Source organism: Aotus nancymaae, unplaced genomic scaffold, assembly GCF_030222135.1.
Source record: "Aotus nancymaae isolate 86718 unplaced genomic scaffold, 86718_ANA_hifiasm-v0.15.2.pri h1tg000016l, whole genome shotgun sequence".
Classification (NCBI taxonomy): domain Eukaryota; kingdom Metazoa; phylum Chordata; class Mammalia; order Primates; family Aotidae; genus Aotus; species Aotus nancymaae.
In genome coordinates this window covers 30537732-30552801 of record NW_026988428.1, presented here as the reverse complement: position 1 = coordinate 30552801, position 15070 = coordinate 30537732, and the positions used below count along the sequence as shown (strand labels likewise).

Below are 15070 nucleotides of genomic sequence, written 5' to 3'. Positions count from 1 at the left end.
ACACACACACATTGTGTTTTAGGTTTGGGGGTACATGTGAAGAACATGCAAATTGTTGCATAGGTACATACATGGCAATGTGATTTGCTGCCTTCCTCCCCATCACCTGTATCTGACACTTCTCCCCATGTCATCCGTCCCCAACTCCCCACCCCCCATTATCCCTTCCCTGGTTCCCCCCAACAGACCCCAGTGTGTGATGCTCCCCTCCCTGTATCCATGTGTTCTCATTGTTCAACACCCGCCTGTTAGTGAGAACATGCTGTGTTTGATTTTCTGTTCTTGTGTCAGTTTGCTGAGAATAATGGTTTCCAGGTTCATCCATGTCCCTACAAAGGACATGAACTTACCTTTTTTTATGGCTGCATAGTATTCCATGGTGTATATGTGCCACATTTTCCTTGTCCAGTCTATCATCGATGGGCATTTGGGTTGGTTCCAGGTCTTTGCTATTGTAAACTGTGCTGCAGTGAACATTCATTTGCATGTGTTCTTATAAAAGAACGATTTATAATCCTTTGAATATATATCCAGTAATGAGATTGCTGGGTCAAATGGAATTTCTATTTCTAGGTCCTTGAGTAATCGCCACACTGTCTTCCACAATGGTTGAACTAATTTACACTCCCACCAACAGTGTAAAAGTGTTCCTATTTCTCTACATCCTCTCCAGCATCTGTTGTCTCCAGATTTTTTAATGATTGCCATTCTAACTGGCGTGAGATGGTATCTCAATGTAGTTTTGATTTGCATTTCTCTAATGACCAGTGATGATGAACATTTTTTCATATGTTTGTTGGCCTCATGTATGTCTTCTTTTGTAAAGTGTCTGTTCTATCCTTTGCCCACTTTTGAATGGGCTTGTGTGTTTTTTTCTTGTATATCTGTTTTAGTTCTTTGTAGATTTTGGATATTAGCCCTTTGTCAGATGGGTAGATTGCAAAAAATGTTTCCCATTTTGTTGTTTGCTGGTTCACTCTAATGATTGTTTCTTTTGCTGTGCAGAAGCTGTGGAGTTTGATTAGGTCCCATTTGTCTATTTTGGCTTTTATTTCCAATGCTTTCGGTGTTTTAGTCATGAAGTCCTTGCCTATGCCTATGTCCTGAATGGTTTTGCCTAGGTTTTCTTCTAGGGTTTTTATGGTGTTAGGTCTTATGTTTAAGTATTTAATCCATCTGGAGTTAATTTTAGTGTAAGGTGTCAGGAAGAGGTCTAGTTTCTGCTTTCTGCACATGGCTAGCCAGTTTTCCCAACACCATTTATTAAACAGACAACCTTTCCCCATTGCTTGTTTTTGTGAGGTTTATCAAAAATCAGATGGTTGTAGATGTGTAGTGTGGCCTCCAAGGCCTCTGTTGTATTCCATTGGTCTATATCTCTGTTTTGGTACCAGTACCATGCTGTTTTGATTACTGTAGCCTTGTAACATAGTCACATCTTATATGGCAGCAGGCAAGAGTGAACGTATGCAGGGCAACTCCTCTGTATAAAACCATCAGATCTCATGAGACTTATTCACTATCACAAGAATAGCACAGGAAAAACCTGCCCCCATGATTCAGTCACCTCCCCCCGGTTCCCCCCACAACACATGGTGATTATTTCAATTCAAGGTGAGATTTGGGTGCAGACAGAGAGCCAAACCATAATAAGAAATGACAGTAGAGATGAAAAGATATTAATGATATAAATAATTTCAATAAATATATAGGGTTGGTTTGATCAGCTTAAATTTTAATTGTTGAAGATTACAAAGGTTACAGACAACATTTTTCAGAGTTAAAGTGACATTTTTCAGAGATTACCATGAACAGTAACAACTGTGAATAGCCAAAATGAAGCAGAAACATAAGGTTTATGTTGGGTTCTAAGATAATTGGTGCTGCAAAGTCATGTTTAAGTGATTATCTCAGGAATCTTGATCTGTATCTCTATGTAACTCCAGGCTTTGTCTCTTATTTCGTCGGTTCCCTAATTGCCACTCATCTTGCCTGAGTCAGGGACCACTTTACTCGTCTTCTCTGAAGTTGTTGGTTAGATTATCTGAAGTTTGAGGTTTTTTTGTAAATTTCTGTGATTATTCTCATTTACTACATTTGGCTTTAAAATACTGTACTTAAATGTTGAGAATGTCATTCCTTAGGAATTCATAGCTAGTCCAAACTAAATAATGAAGGAGGAATATACTGAGAAAATTCAGCCAACCTAAATGCCTCCATTACGTCTTCCAGTTTAATTCTTTCTCTGTTATATTCCAAGTTCGGTTCTTTTTGGGATTCGGTTTGGTAAAAAGGATTAGCTTACTTATCTCTGTTTTTATTTTATTTTATTTTGTTTTGTTTTGTTTTAAAGACAGAGTCTCACGGGGTTGGCCAGCATGGAGTGCAGTCGCAGGATGATCTTGGCTCACTGCAACCTTCACCTCCTTGGGTTCAAGCAATTCTTCCACCTCAGCCTCCTAAGTAGCTGGGATTATAGGTTCATACCACAATGCTTGGCTAATTTTTTTTTTTTTTTTTTTTAATTTTTAGTAGAGACAGGGTTTCACCATGTTGGCCAGGCTGGTCTTGAGCTCCTGACCTCAAGTGATCCACCTGCCTCAGCCTCCCAAAGTACTGGGATTCCAGATGTGAGCCACCATGCCTGACTTCTGTGTACTTTTTAGAATATGCTGCTTAGTTCTTATGAAATCAAAGGAAAGATTAAATGTCTTGATTAAATGTTTTAGGTCCGTGTTCAAAAAAGGTTTAAGAAACATTGCTTTTGCTACATACACATATTCTTTCTTGGTAAAATTTCAATTTGTGATGCTTCTTGTTCTTAAAAAGTCTGATGTGAGGGTCAAGCAAAAAGGTGGTCACTTAACAAAGTAGATACAAGCCCTTGACTTGTTTACTTAAAAAAACCTGACAAATTGTACACACCAAAGGTTCTAATGCCATATATCTAATTTAAGATGAAGTCTGATTCAATTTTAAACTGTAGCCGTATGTCACTTAAAAATGGGAGTACATTCTGTGAAATGCATCAGGCAATTTTGTTTTATGAACCACACGGACCTTACTTACACAAACCTGGATGATACAGCCTCTTGCTCCTAGGCAGCAAACCTGTACAGCATATTACTATATGAATTCTGTAGGTCCTTGTAACCCATTGGTGTTTGTGTATCTAAACATACCTAAACACAGCAAGGGTACAGTAAAAATAAGATATAGAACGCTTTTTTAAAAAAGCTTACACCTACATAGGGCATTTATCGTAAGTGGCACTTATGGAAAAGGAAGTTGTTCTGGGTAATTCAGTGAGTAAGTGGTATGTGAATGTGAAGGCCTAGGACATTACAGTATACTACTGTGGTCATCAGAAGCACTGTACACTTAGGCTACACTAAATTTATTTAAAAATTTTCATTCTTGAATAATAAATCTTAGCTTACTGTAACATTTTTACTTTATAACATTTTTAATTTTTTGAAATCTTTTAGGCTCTTAACATTTGACTTAAAGATGTACAGCCATACAAAATATTTTCTTCCTTTATATTCATACTCAGGTTTTTGTTTGAAATTTTTTATTTTTTTTACTTTTTAAATGTTTTTGTTTTGTTAAAAACTAAGATACATACTCATATATTTGCTTAAGTCTATCAAGACATCACTAGGCAATAGGAATTTTTCAGCTTGCTTATAATCTTATGGGACCACAGTTGTATGTATGGTCCATCATTGACTGAAATGTCATTATGCAGCACATGACTGTCGTTTTTAAAAATTTTTGTTTAACAGATTGACTTTTTAGCATACGTTATAACTAGTAATTTCAATGTAATGTTGACATATCCTCTTTGAAATTTATAGAAATTGATTTTTATATACCCTAACTTCTCTTCCAGGAGAAAGATGTATATAGTTTAACCCTTTCATGTCATCTATCCGTCTATCCATTCATACTAGTTCTTCCTCAGAGTATATCTTTTATCCAACTGCTTCTCACCACCTATTAGGCCATCATTATCTATCCCTGGCCTCCTAATGCATTTTCCTGCTTCCATTTTTATACCCTCTTTAGCCCATTCCTCATGGAGTAGGTAGGTCATTTTTTTTAAAAATAGGCCAAATTAAGTTACTCTTAAGCTTCCCCTAAATCCTCTCTCAGGATTTCCCATCTAACAATAAAATCCAGATTCTCTCAGGCTTACAAGGTACTATATAGTCTAGCCCCAACAGTCTCTCTGATATCAGTTCCTACCCTTCGCCACTAAGTTGATGCTGCTTGAGCCACACCAGTGAGGGGCTTACTGACCCTCTGAACTGAATGCTTTTCCTTCAGGCATTTGCCTGGTTAGTTACTTCTCTGCTTGTTTTCATCCCAGTTTTACCCTCCCTGATTATTTTAAAATACTTCTACCCTGTTCCATCATTCTATGTAGAAGAATAAAGGATAGGCACTTTAAAATTAAGTAAATCTAGCTTTATGAAAAACTTGTGTTGTCTTTTTATCTTGTGATTTTGTCATGGATTAGAATTCTTTGTCTCATCCCAGCACCCATCTCTGGATGGGAGCTTCCATTCGTGGGGGAGAGTAAAACACTCTCATTTCTCTCTCTCTCCCTCCTTCCCTCCCCCACAACTCTGTTTTTGTGGTGTTGGTTTTTTTTTTAAATTATTTGCTGAAGTCATGTAAGAATAATTAGTATTGTCACTGATACGTAATTCTGTGTTGAAGCACACAAAACAAATGAAATGTGCCATGTTTTCTTTCACACACACACACACACACACACAGAGAAAGAGAGAGAGAGAGAGAGAGAGAGAGAGAGAGAGAGAGAGACTCTCGAGACAATCTGGTATTGATGGAAAGGGAACATTTCTTCATTTTCTTTTGCCTTCAAACCAAATCTTTTTACAAGGTAGTAAGCATAAAAGTTTTAATTCTATACAATTAGAATTCTAGGAGTCTATAATTGATCTTGATAAGTATTATACAAACATTGTCAAAAGAAGAGTTTACTTTGTATCCATTTGAGCTTATTTATGTGTATAAAATTTGATGAGAGATGCCTTGGTATTCACCTGAAACTTTATTGAATTATGTACTTTTGTGCGTTTTCCATGTTTATTCTTAGAATTAGAGCTTAGTAGAGAAAGTTATGTAAAGATAATTAAATGTATCTTTAACTTTCACAAAAAAACCTTCTAAAATCTTATGTGTATTGAATCTTAATTTGCAAGCTATAAATTGACTTTTTTGCCACTGTTTCCTTTTTGAAATTACTCACTAAAAAACATTATTTTCTCCCTAATAAGGACTAGTTAGGGAGCTGGTGGATAGGCATGTGGGATCCTGAAATAGCCTTTAGAGTTACAGAATAACATTCTGAGATTCGCCAGGGGTCTGCTTCCCAAAAATGATTAAGTACCTATGTTCTAATAAATTCTTAGACCCTTAAAAAATATCTTTGAATATTTCACACCTCAAGCGATTACTCACTGAAAACCATATAGCAAAGTAATAGTTAGGCTTTCTTTAGACTTTATTTATACCTGACTGAATAGGTTTTTAGACCTCATTAGGAAAGTCAAATAGTTAAGTTTCTTATGTATTTAACAGGGAACTTAAAATGTATAACAAAACTTAAACAGCATGGGTGCTTTCAACAGAGCCACACATAAAGCTTGGCCTTTAAAGTCTGCAACATAGTTAATCATGTCTACTGATATATAATAGTGACCATAGCATTTTTTGAAATGAGACATGGAAATTGTTCACTTATTTACAATGGGAGAAAATATTCTTAGTCATAATGAATGTACAAGACAGATACCAAATTTGAGATGAGTTTTCTCCAAAAATGTACTTGTGAAAAGACAGTCACCTTGGATTCAAGTCTTTACAGTCTCTCCTCTCACTGACATTTGCTTTACTTTGATTTTCAAAGTACTGTTAGGAGAAAGGCACATTGACCTTAAATAACTTTAGTCAGTTAATAGTTTTGGTAATTTTATAGAGGTCACATTTTTAAAATAATTACAAATAAAAATTAGAACAGATTTCAATAATTACAGTTGGCCATTCCTACCCACGGGTTCTACGTCTGTGGGTCAACCAGCCACAGACTGAAAATATTTGGGGAAAAGTATTGGATGGTTGTGTCTGTACTAAACATGTACAGACTGTTTTTTCTTGTAATTATTGTAATTATTTCCTGAACAATATGATGATTATTTATATAGCATTTACATTGTATTTGATGTCATAAGTAATCTAGAGATAAAGTATATGAAAGAATGTGTGTAGGTTATATGCAAATAGTATATCATTTTATGTGAGAAAATTGAGCATCCGTGGATTTTTCTTTATTCACGAATGAGGGAAGAGATCCTGGAACCATTTCACCACCAGATAACAAGGGACAGCAATTTATGTTGATGTGGACTCAAAATTGCTAGTATTGGATGTTATAAAGACTGGAAAAGCAAACGAATAAGCAGGTTGTATCATTGAAATATAACTTTACACCAGTATGATCAATGAAAAATTGTGCTCCTGTTATGTGCGTGGGTACTTGCTTGAGATAAAATTTTAGTATGCCACTGTACACTGATTCAAAAAAATGGTGTATTTCAGTAAACTTAAATTGTAAGGAAAGATGAATGCTTGGGAAAACAGATAACTGAGAAAATAAGGTGATGACAAATACACAAATATGGAAGATACATGTAAAGATTTTGAAAAATTAAACCTAAACTTAATTTTTTAAAAATCTGTGTATGGGAAAATTATATTTGGGATGGCCATTTTTGAAGAGTGATACTTAGTTTTTTAAAAGGAAGTGGAATTATTAAGATAGGCTTTATGTGATTCTCCTACTTTTAGGGCCTGGAAATAAACATCTAACACTTTATTGTTATAATCAGATTTATAACTTTATCACATGCCCCATTAGCCGTTAGTTGATCAATTTCTGTATCTTAGCAGTGTTCCCTTCATGTTCTATTTTCCACATAGGAGTAAGGTAAAACTGAACATTTTCCAAAATAGTACTCTTGATAAAAGTAATATTTTTGTTTAGGTGACAAACAGCATGTTTGGTGCTTCAAGAAAGAAGTTTGTAGAGGGGGTCGACAGTGACTACCATGACGAAAACATGTACTACAACCAGTCTTCTATGTTTCCACATCGGTCAGAAAAAGATGTAAGTTAATCAGTTACATTGTATTTTTTCAGCAGTGTAAGTCTGTGTCTGGGTTCCTGAAAAACAGCATATCAAGTGCAGAATAGTCTGGTTGGGTGACTGTGTTTTAGGCACAGTGCTAGTCCCTTGGGATATAAAGACAATGAACTTATATTCTAATGGGGAAAATAAATATCCCGTGATTCTCAAATTGGGTTACAGTAATACTTTGGTAGAAGTACTCAAAGACATGGAGTAAACATGGTATAACTTCTAGATCATTGATATTTTGTTTGTTCAATATGGGAAATAACTTGTTTGATATTAAAAGAAATGCAGATATAGAATAGAAAGCAGATTCATGCAGACTTGAAGATCTAATGGCAAGCTACAATAAAACTTTATGCTTACTGTGTCATCTAGCTGTAATTCTAGACCTCAGGTGTATTTGTCCTCCGTTCAGCCGTAGGGATCATACAATAGGAAAAACTTGGAAGAACTGTATTCAAAATGTGATGGATGATATAGAGATACGAATTTAATGCTTTGGAAGGCTAATAGTTCAATAATTTCATTTGGGATAAAAGGATTTAGAATGCGACCAAGTCACAATTAGCAAATTTATAAACTATTTTCAAATGAATATAATTATTAAAATTCTATTAAGCTACTTTAAATTAAACACTATACACTGTAGTCACATCAGGTGCCTTCTTATACTTTGTACATCTGCCCAACTTTTACCTTTCACATCTTTATAAACTTTCTATGCCTAATCTCCTTATGTATAAAACAATCTACTCTAGTTATTAACCTAATGAGATTTTTACTGATGTTTGAAGCATTTATAAAGTTCTAGGATATGTAATAAATGCCCTCATTTTTCTTTGATCATTAGTAAATCACTTCCTTTGTCTTTGCAAAATTTCCCAAATTGGCTTAACCTACTAGGTTTTATTTAGGACTTTTGTTTTTCTGTTTTAGTATTTTTATTTTTTATTTTTATTTTGATGTTTTTGTGTCATTTTGGAAACAATTAATGGCATTGTTGGGCTTTTTTCAACTAATGTCTTTTGTGGCTTTGTTGAATTAGTGTGTAATTTAATAGCTTATGGAATAATGTCATGTAATATTCTGTTATCTTTCTGCCCTTTTAGCTATGTGCTATGTAGTGTAACTTAAAATTGAATTATTCTTTACTTAGGTTTCTATTTTAAGTGTTGACCTTGTAAATAAAGAATTTGGGATGTATTTTTGGTAGTATCGCTGCCAAAACAAAAAACTACAACTTTTGCGTGTTGGTATAATTATATAATGAAAGTTAACTTTGCTTGGAAAATGTTAATAAAATACTTATTACTGATGAAATGCATTTATTCTAATTAGGAAGATAGGAAGTTCTCAGACTGAAATCTAAAATAAAGTATATAAAGAGAACGAATGACAAAGAGATATATGTCTTCTCAAAAGTAGAAATACTATTTGTCTAAATTTTGAAATCAGAATTAATATATATACTTACATACTCACATGTGTTTGCCACCATTCTAATCTAGTTAGTTGTCACAGAAGTAACAGAATAGTTTGTGCCACAACATGTTTTTTAAAAAAACATAATTAAGAACATCATATGGCATAGGAATTAAGAACTTGGACTTCAAAGCAATACAAATGTCTGTTTGGATCCTGATTTTGCCTGTGAGCAACAACTTTTCCAAGTTTCAATTTCCTTTTCTGTAAAAAAGGGGAGTAATAATATATTAGCTATGTCATAAATTGGCTGCTGTTGCTGTTTTTTAAAATCACGAAATAGCACAGGGAAATTATACAAATTTTTGAAAATACACTTGAAGTGTGTCAGACAGGCGTATTTTCCATCAAAGAGTTTTTACCAGTTTTTACTCTAATCACCACTCTCCATGCGAATAAGAATACCAGCAAGTCTTTGCTAATAGACAAGCTTATTGTTTTCATGTACATATAGTATAACATTGTTAATTTCACACACACATACGCAGTGTGATGTGTCTTTTCCACATAGTTGTTGGTCATTTGTAGTTCTTCTTTTGTGTACCTTTTTTGTGCCTTTTGGTATCTTAAGTCTTGTTTGCATTCTCCATATATTGAGGATAATAACCTCTTGTCATTCGTTACAAATATTTTCCCGGTTTTTCACCTTTAATTTACTTCATAGTATTTGTAGTTTACATATATTTATCATTTTTATTAAATGTGATCCATCAGTCTTACTTTTAAATGGCTTCTGTTTTTGAGGTCATACTTAGGAAGACATTTCTCAATTACTTTCTTATAGTATTTTTATGTTTTGTTCTTCACCTATAATTTATGTCCATTGGAAATGTGTTTTGGTTTGACCTGTCAATGGTAGGGTTCCAAATACGTTTTTTTCCTACAAGGTTATCCACTTGCCCCAACACCATTTATACTTTAAATCATGGGCCAGAAAACTGTCCCTTAAAGAACCAGATAGTAACTATTTTATGCTTTGTCGACCAAGAAACAAAATCAAGGATATACATAAAACCAAAACCTATTATGTGTAATAGGTCTTTATATAACCATCTGTAATGTAAAATCTGCTCTTAGTTTATGTACCTTACAAAAATAGGCAGTGTGTTGGATTCGTTCTGTAGGCAATAATTTGCCCACCCCTGGGTTAGATCATTCATTTATGGCTAATTAAAATATCCCTTTATTCTACGTACTGGTGTCTCATACATTCTGGGGCCTATTTCTGAACTCTTGTTCTGCTTACTGTACTGATTCTGTGTCAGAACTACATCATAATTGAATTGCAATAGCTCTGTAGACCATTTTAATATCTTGGGTGAGACTCTTCCTCATCCTTTTTTTTTAAGAAAAAAAAACAAAAAAACAAAAATGGGTTTTGATTGTTGCACATTAATATCAATATAGATGGTTTTTCAGAAGGATATTTCTCTCTTTAATCTTGTTCTTTATGCCTTTTAATAGGGTTTTGCAGTTGCCATTTTCATTGCATTTTTCATATTGGTTTTTACTGACGTATGGAGTACTTTGTGTATTTATTTTTATAATAAACTGCCATGTAAAAACTCTTTTATTAGTTTTTGGTGATTCAGAATGTAGGCCCTGGAAATCCTACCACTGAGTTTTTATCTCAGCTACCTGATTTGTAGCTGTGTGTCTTAGGATATCAATCTCTGTGTGTCTCAGTTTTCTCATCTGTAAAATAGGAACAATAGTACATGGCTCATGAAGGATTTTTTTTTTTTTTAAGTGGGAGAATAGCCGGTATTTGTGAGGAGGGCACTGAAGTGACTGCTTAGAAGTATAATTAAGACAGACTGTAGAAAACAGGTTAGCAATGGAATAGCCGGTATTTGTGAGGATGGCACTGAAGTGACTGCTTAGAAGTATAATTAAGACAGACTGTAGAAAACAGGTTAGCAATGAATATTAAAAACCTTTAAAATGTAAACATTCCTTGAGTCAGTCATGTCTTTCCGTAAATTTGTACTTCAGCTGTAACCTGACGTTCAGACAATATAATACAATGCCATACTTTTTTTTAATAAAAATTTGAGTCTCAAGTGTTTAATACTAAGGAATTAACTACATTGAGTATTACAGTATTTTCCAAATGTTCCTTATGTAAGTGTAAGAATATTTTAATGAAAATTATTTGAAATACCTAGTAAACACATATTGTCAGTTATCTGATTTGTAAGATAGCAGGTACTGTGACTTATGACTGTTTTATTTTTCTGCCTGCCTCCTCCCTTTTGCCTCTTTCCCCTTTCCCCTTTTGTTCTTTTTTTAATGTATTACCTTTTCATATTCTTTCTTTTTTTGTGTCTGTTAGATTTCATTAGTTTCTTTTTTTAAGTCATCCGTTATCCAATTTTAAAGGTTCCTTACCTTCTGTCTGGATCTGGAACTCTATGTGTGTGCATGCATATGCTTTCTTCCTTTTACTTTGTCTCTTTCTCTTTGTAGATATGATACAGTTAAAAGTCATAATTCATTTGTAGTTTTTGTCCTGGAATAATAACACAGTGCTAGGAATTATGTTATAACTCAGAGTATATTATAGTATGATTTTTAAAATAATATTTTAAAACTTAAATATCATTTTTTTAATTGCTGTTGTGGTCAGGGAAGTTTTATTTAACAAAATTTTTTGTTGTATTTCCTTGCAGTAATTTGTGGATTCCTTTGACATTCTGTATGTTAAATGATAAAGGAGCTTTGTAGTGGGTTAGGGAAATAACCAGAACCACATTACTCTTTCTGCTTCTTGCTTCCTGGTTTTTATTTTTGTTGTTTGACTGCAGTGTGTATTGTAGATTTCTGAGAGATGTGGAAGACCTGATTATTTTAGACTGTAACTTGTTGTTTTCAGCATTCTATTAATCTTTTTTCTACCTTTTGCCACTCTTAAGAACGCAAGTTCTACATCTTATTTTACCTGGAATTTGTGAAGATAAACTTCTTTCTTTAGTCCCTTGGGCAAAAAATTGTTTAAATTAAAGATATTATTTAATAAATTTTCCAGAGTCTGAATGCCCGCTCTCACTCCTGTTAATGAGGGTTCTGCAACTGTGAGGGGAACATCAGATTATTAGCAGCTACTGCTACCATTTATTGAGCACATACTATATGCCATATCTTATTTCATTTAACCTTCACTTCAACATTATGAGGAAGGTAGTTATTTTCATTTTATAGGAAAGAAACCGAGTATTGGCTGTTCGGGTAAGTGGCAGGACTAGGATTCAGACCCAGATTATTTCTGACTCCAAAGCTAGGCTCTTTCTACTTATGCTGCATCCCCTACTGTAATGTGTTTCTTGATCTGAAGTTTTATATTTTTCTAAGAAATTTACCTTTATATTATTAATTTTCAGAATTTAAAAAGATATGAATTTTGTTTTCTGTTAACAGTAGTTACTGTTGTCAGAGTATATTTCTTGTGCATTTTCTATACTCATAAAAAGCATTTCTGTGACATTTACATTTCTTCACTGTGTGTTAAATCCATTTTTAGCACTAGTTTATTTCATGAAATATTGCCTTCAGAATTTAAAAGTACAAATTATTCGGGATATACTTTATAATAAATAAGATATTTTCATTTTTGACACATTTTGAGGCAGTATTTTAACATATGTCTGTATAGCTGATGCTTATTTTACATAAATGTGTTGAAGGTTATAAACTTAAATTTAACATTAAACTACTTTTATATTCCTGTAAAGCTGTGTTTACTAAACAACTTCATGTAGTGGCACATAGAGAAAATTATATTTAATATTACACACTATGGTGAGTGAATCACCCTACTACTCTCAGTCTCAAGTAATTGATCTAGGGACCCGCTACTTCTACCTTCATGCTCTGCCTCCCCTCTTTACTTACTTCCTCCTGCCATTCTGAGAGGGCAGATACCCAGGCATACCTGTAACTCATGAATGTATAATTAGTGTTAGAAAGTAGACTAAAATATGTGTTGTCTGGAGTTATTTCAGTAAACATAAATACCTGAGGAAGAAAAGTTTTAAGTGTTTCGTTTGACAGTGTTCACATTATGGATTGTTCTAAGTCATGCATTTATGTTGGACAACATCTTATATTTGCAGCCTTTAGAAACAACTATACATTTTAATTTATAGTTTATAATGACAGAAAATCATGATTCTTAAGAATTTTATATAAACCCTTTACCTCCTTTTTTTATTTTTGATGGTTGATTTGTATTAATATTAGGAAAACCAGATTGTAAATCAAGCATTATTTGGAATAAAGAAGGCCACTACATAATCATAAAAGAAAACTTACTAAAAAGGACAAAACGGCTGGGCGCGGTGGTCGTTGTTTGTAATTCCAGCACTTTGGTAGGCTGAGGCAGGTGGATCATGAGGTCAAGAGATTGAGACCATCCTGGCCAACATCGTGAAGCCTCATCTCTACTACAAATACAAAAATTAGCTGGGCGCAGTGGCGCACCCCTGTAGTCCTAGCTACTTGGGAGGCTGAGGCAGGAGAATCGCTTGAACCAGGGAGGCGGAGGTTGCAGTGAGCCGAGATCGCACCACCTCACTCCATCCTGGCGAAAGAGTGAGACTCCGTCTCAAAAAAGAAAAAGGATAATACTTTCTTTTTTTTTTTTAATTCTTAATTTTTTTTAATTTTAATTTTTTTTTTTTAATTTGAGTTCCGGGATACATGTGCAGAATGTGCAAATTAGTTACATAGGTATACATGTGCCATAAACCTTTTACCTTCTGTCATCAACTAAAGCTTTATTATATATTCTTGTTCTTGAAATTTGCAAATGAACTTCTAATATACTTACAAAATATTTCCAGTTAATGCAGTAAGAGTAATCTGTTGTACCTAAGGAAAGAGCTTATCAGGAATCTTTTGATCCGTTGGGTTATACTCGAGAAAGAATATGTAGTTTAATTGTATAGATAAAGAATGTTTATGAACAATGAGAACACATGGACACAGGGAGGGGAGCATCACACACTGGGATCTGTTGCTGGGGGAGTGGGAAGGGACAGCGGGGGTAGGGAGGGATAACATGGGGAGAAATGCCAGATATAGATGATGGGGGGATGGAGGCAGCAAACCACCTTGCCATGTATGTACCTATGCAACAATCCTGCATGATCTGCACATGTACCCCAGAACCTAAAGTACAATTAAAAAATAAATAAGAATGTTTAATTGTCTAGGTTGTACATCCTCTGGATTTGAGAGGGAATATTTGTAAGGTTTGATGCTTTTTTAGAAAAATCACTACTGTTTTATTACTGTTTTTTTTTTTTAATTTTAGAGTGGTGTATAACTCAGCCCTACCTCAGGAGTGTCTAGTGTTTATCATTGGTTTAAAACTACAGTTGTATAAAAAATTTTGTGAACTTTAGTATAATTATATAATTAAAACAACTTAGAATTTTGACATGAAAATAGTATGAAATGTATATTGTAAAACCTCTATCATTTAAGTGTTTCACCTCTCAGCACCGCAAGACAGGGTAAGAAAACAGAAAAAAAACAAACAAAAAAATACATGTTTCACTTCTTGATTTTTCTATCTGTGGTCAGTGTCAGCATGATTTTGCATCCCTGGAACCCACAGAGCAGCCTCTGATAGTTCTCTCTTTTGTGAGTCTCCATTCACCTCCTTTTCCTATTACACCCCAACTAGTCAACAGGACATAAAATAACTTACTTCTACCACCAGAATGCCTCCATGTATAGTCTTACTTCTGCTGCTGTTGTTTAGTATCTCAGCATATCCCATTTCTGCTCTTAGAATTATCTTCCCAAAGCCCATTTTGATTGTCACATTCTTGCTTAATAGTATTTTTCTTTTTATTGCTATAGTGGTAGCCATTCTTCTATGACATTTATTTCCCATTCTTCTATGCCCAAACAGGGATGAGCTTCATCTCCTAATAGAGGTGAACGTTATCTCCTTTCATAGTTATCCTGTCACCACTGTTTATGTTTTCTAATCATATTACAAACCTTTATTTTTCTTAACAACTGGATAACAGATTTTTTTTTATTCAATTTTTTATTTTTGTTAAATTCGTTAAAAATTTCAGTAGTTTTGGGGGTACAGGTGTTTTTTTTATTACATGATTAAATTTTATTACACTTAACTGCATATTCTTAAAGGAAGACCCCCTCATTGTATGGACCTAAATGTTACCACTCTATAAAAGTATTCCTGATACCTTTGTGTAGCTTAATTTCCTCCAGTGACATTTCATGTTTCCTTTAGAGCATTTACCACACTACACTTTAAAATACAATGAATTGTATAATTTGTTCTCTTTCCCCACTAGATTGTAAGCGCCTTTATGACATGGCTTA

The 15070-nt window shown here is 34.0% G+C and overlaps 1 protein-coding gene across 3 annotated transcripts in view; it reads left to right on the top strand.

The window, feature by feature from the left end:
- The window catches only part of CNOT2 (CCR4-NOT transcription complex subunit 2), a 105378-nt gene that overhangs the window by 53605 nt on the left and 36703 nt on the right, over positions 1 to 15070 (top strand). For 2 of the 3 annotated variants that reach the window (XM_012441304.2, XM_012441305.3), the window contains exon 3: positions 7076 to 7198. In XM_012441304.2, coding sequence (XP_012296727.1) covers positions 7076 to 7198 — 123 coding nt within the window. Of the gene's footprint in view, positions 1 to 7075; positions 7199 to 15070 lie in introns of those variants that run through there. The other variant, XM_064376993.1, reaches the window with a different exon arrangement.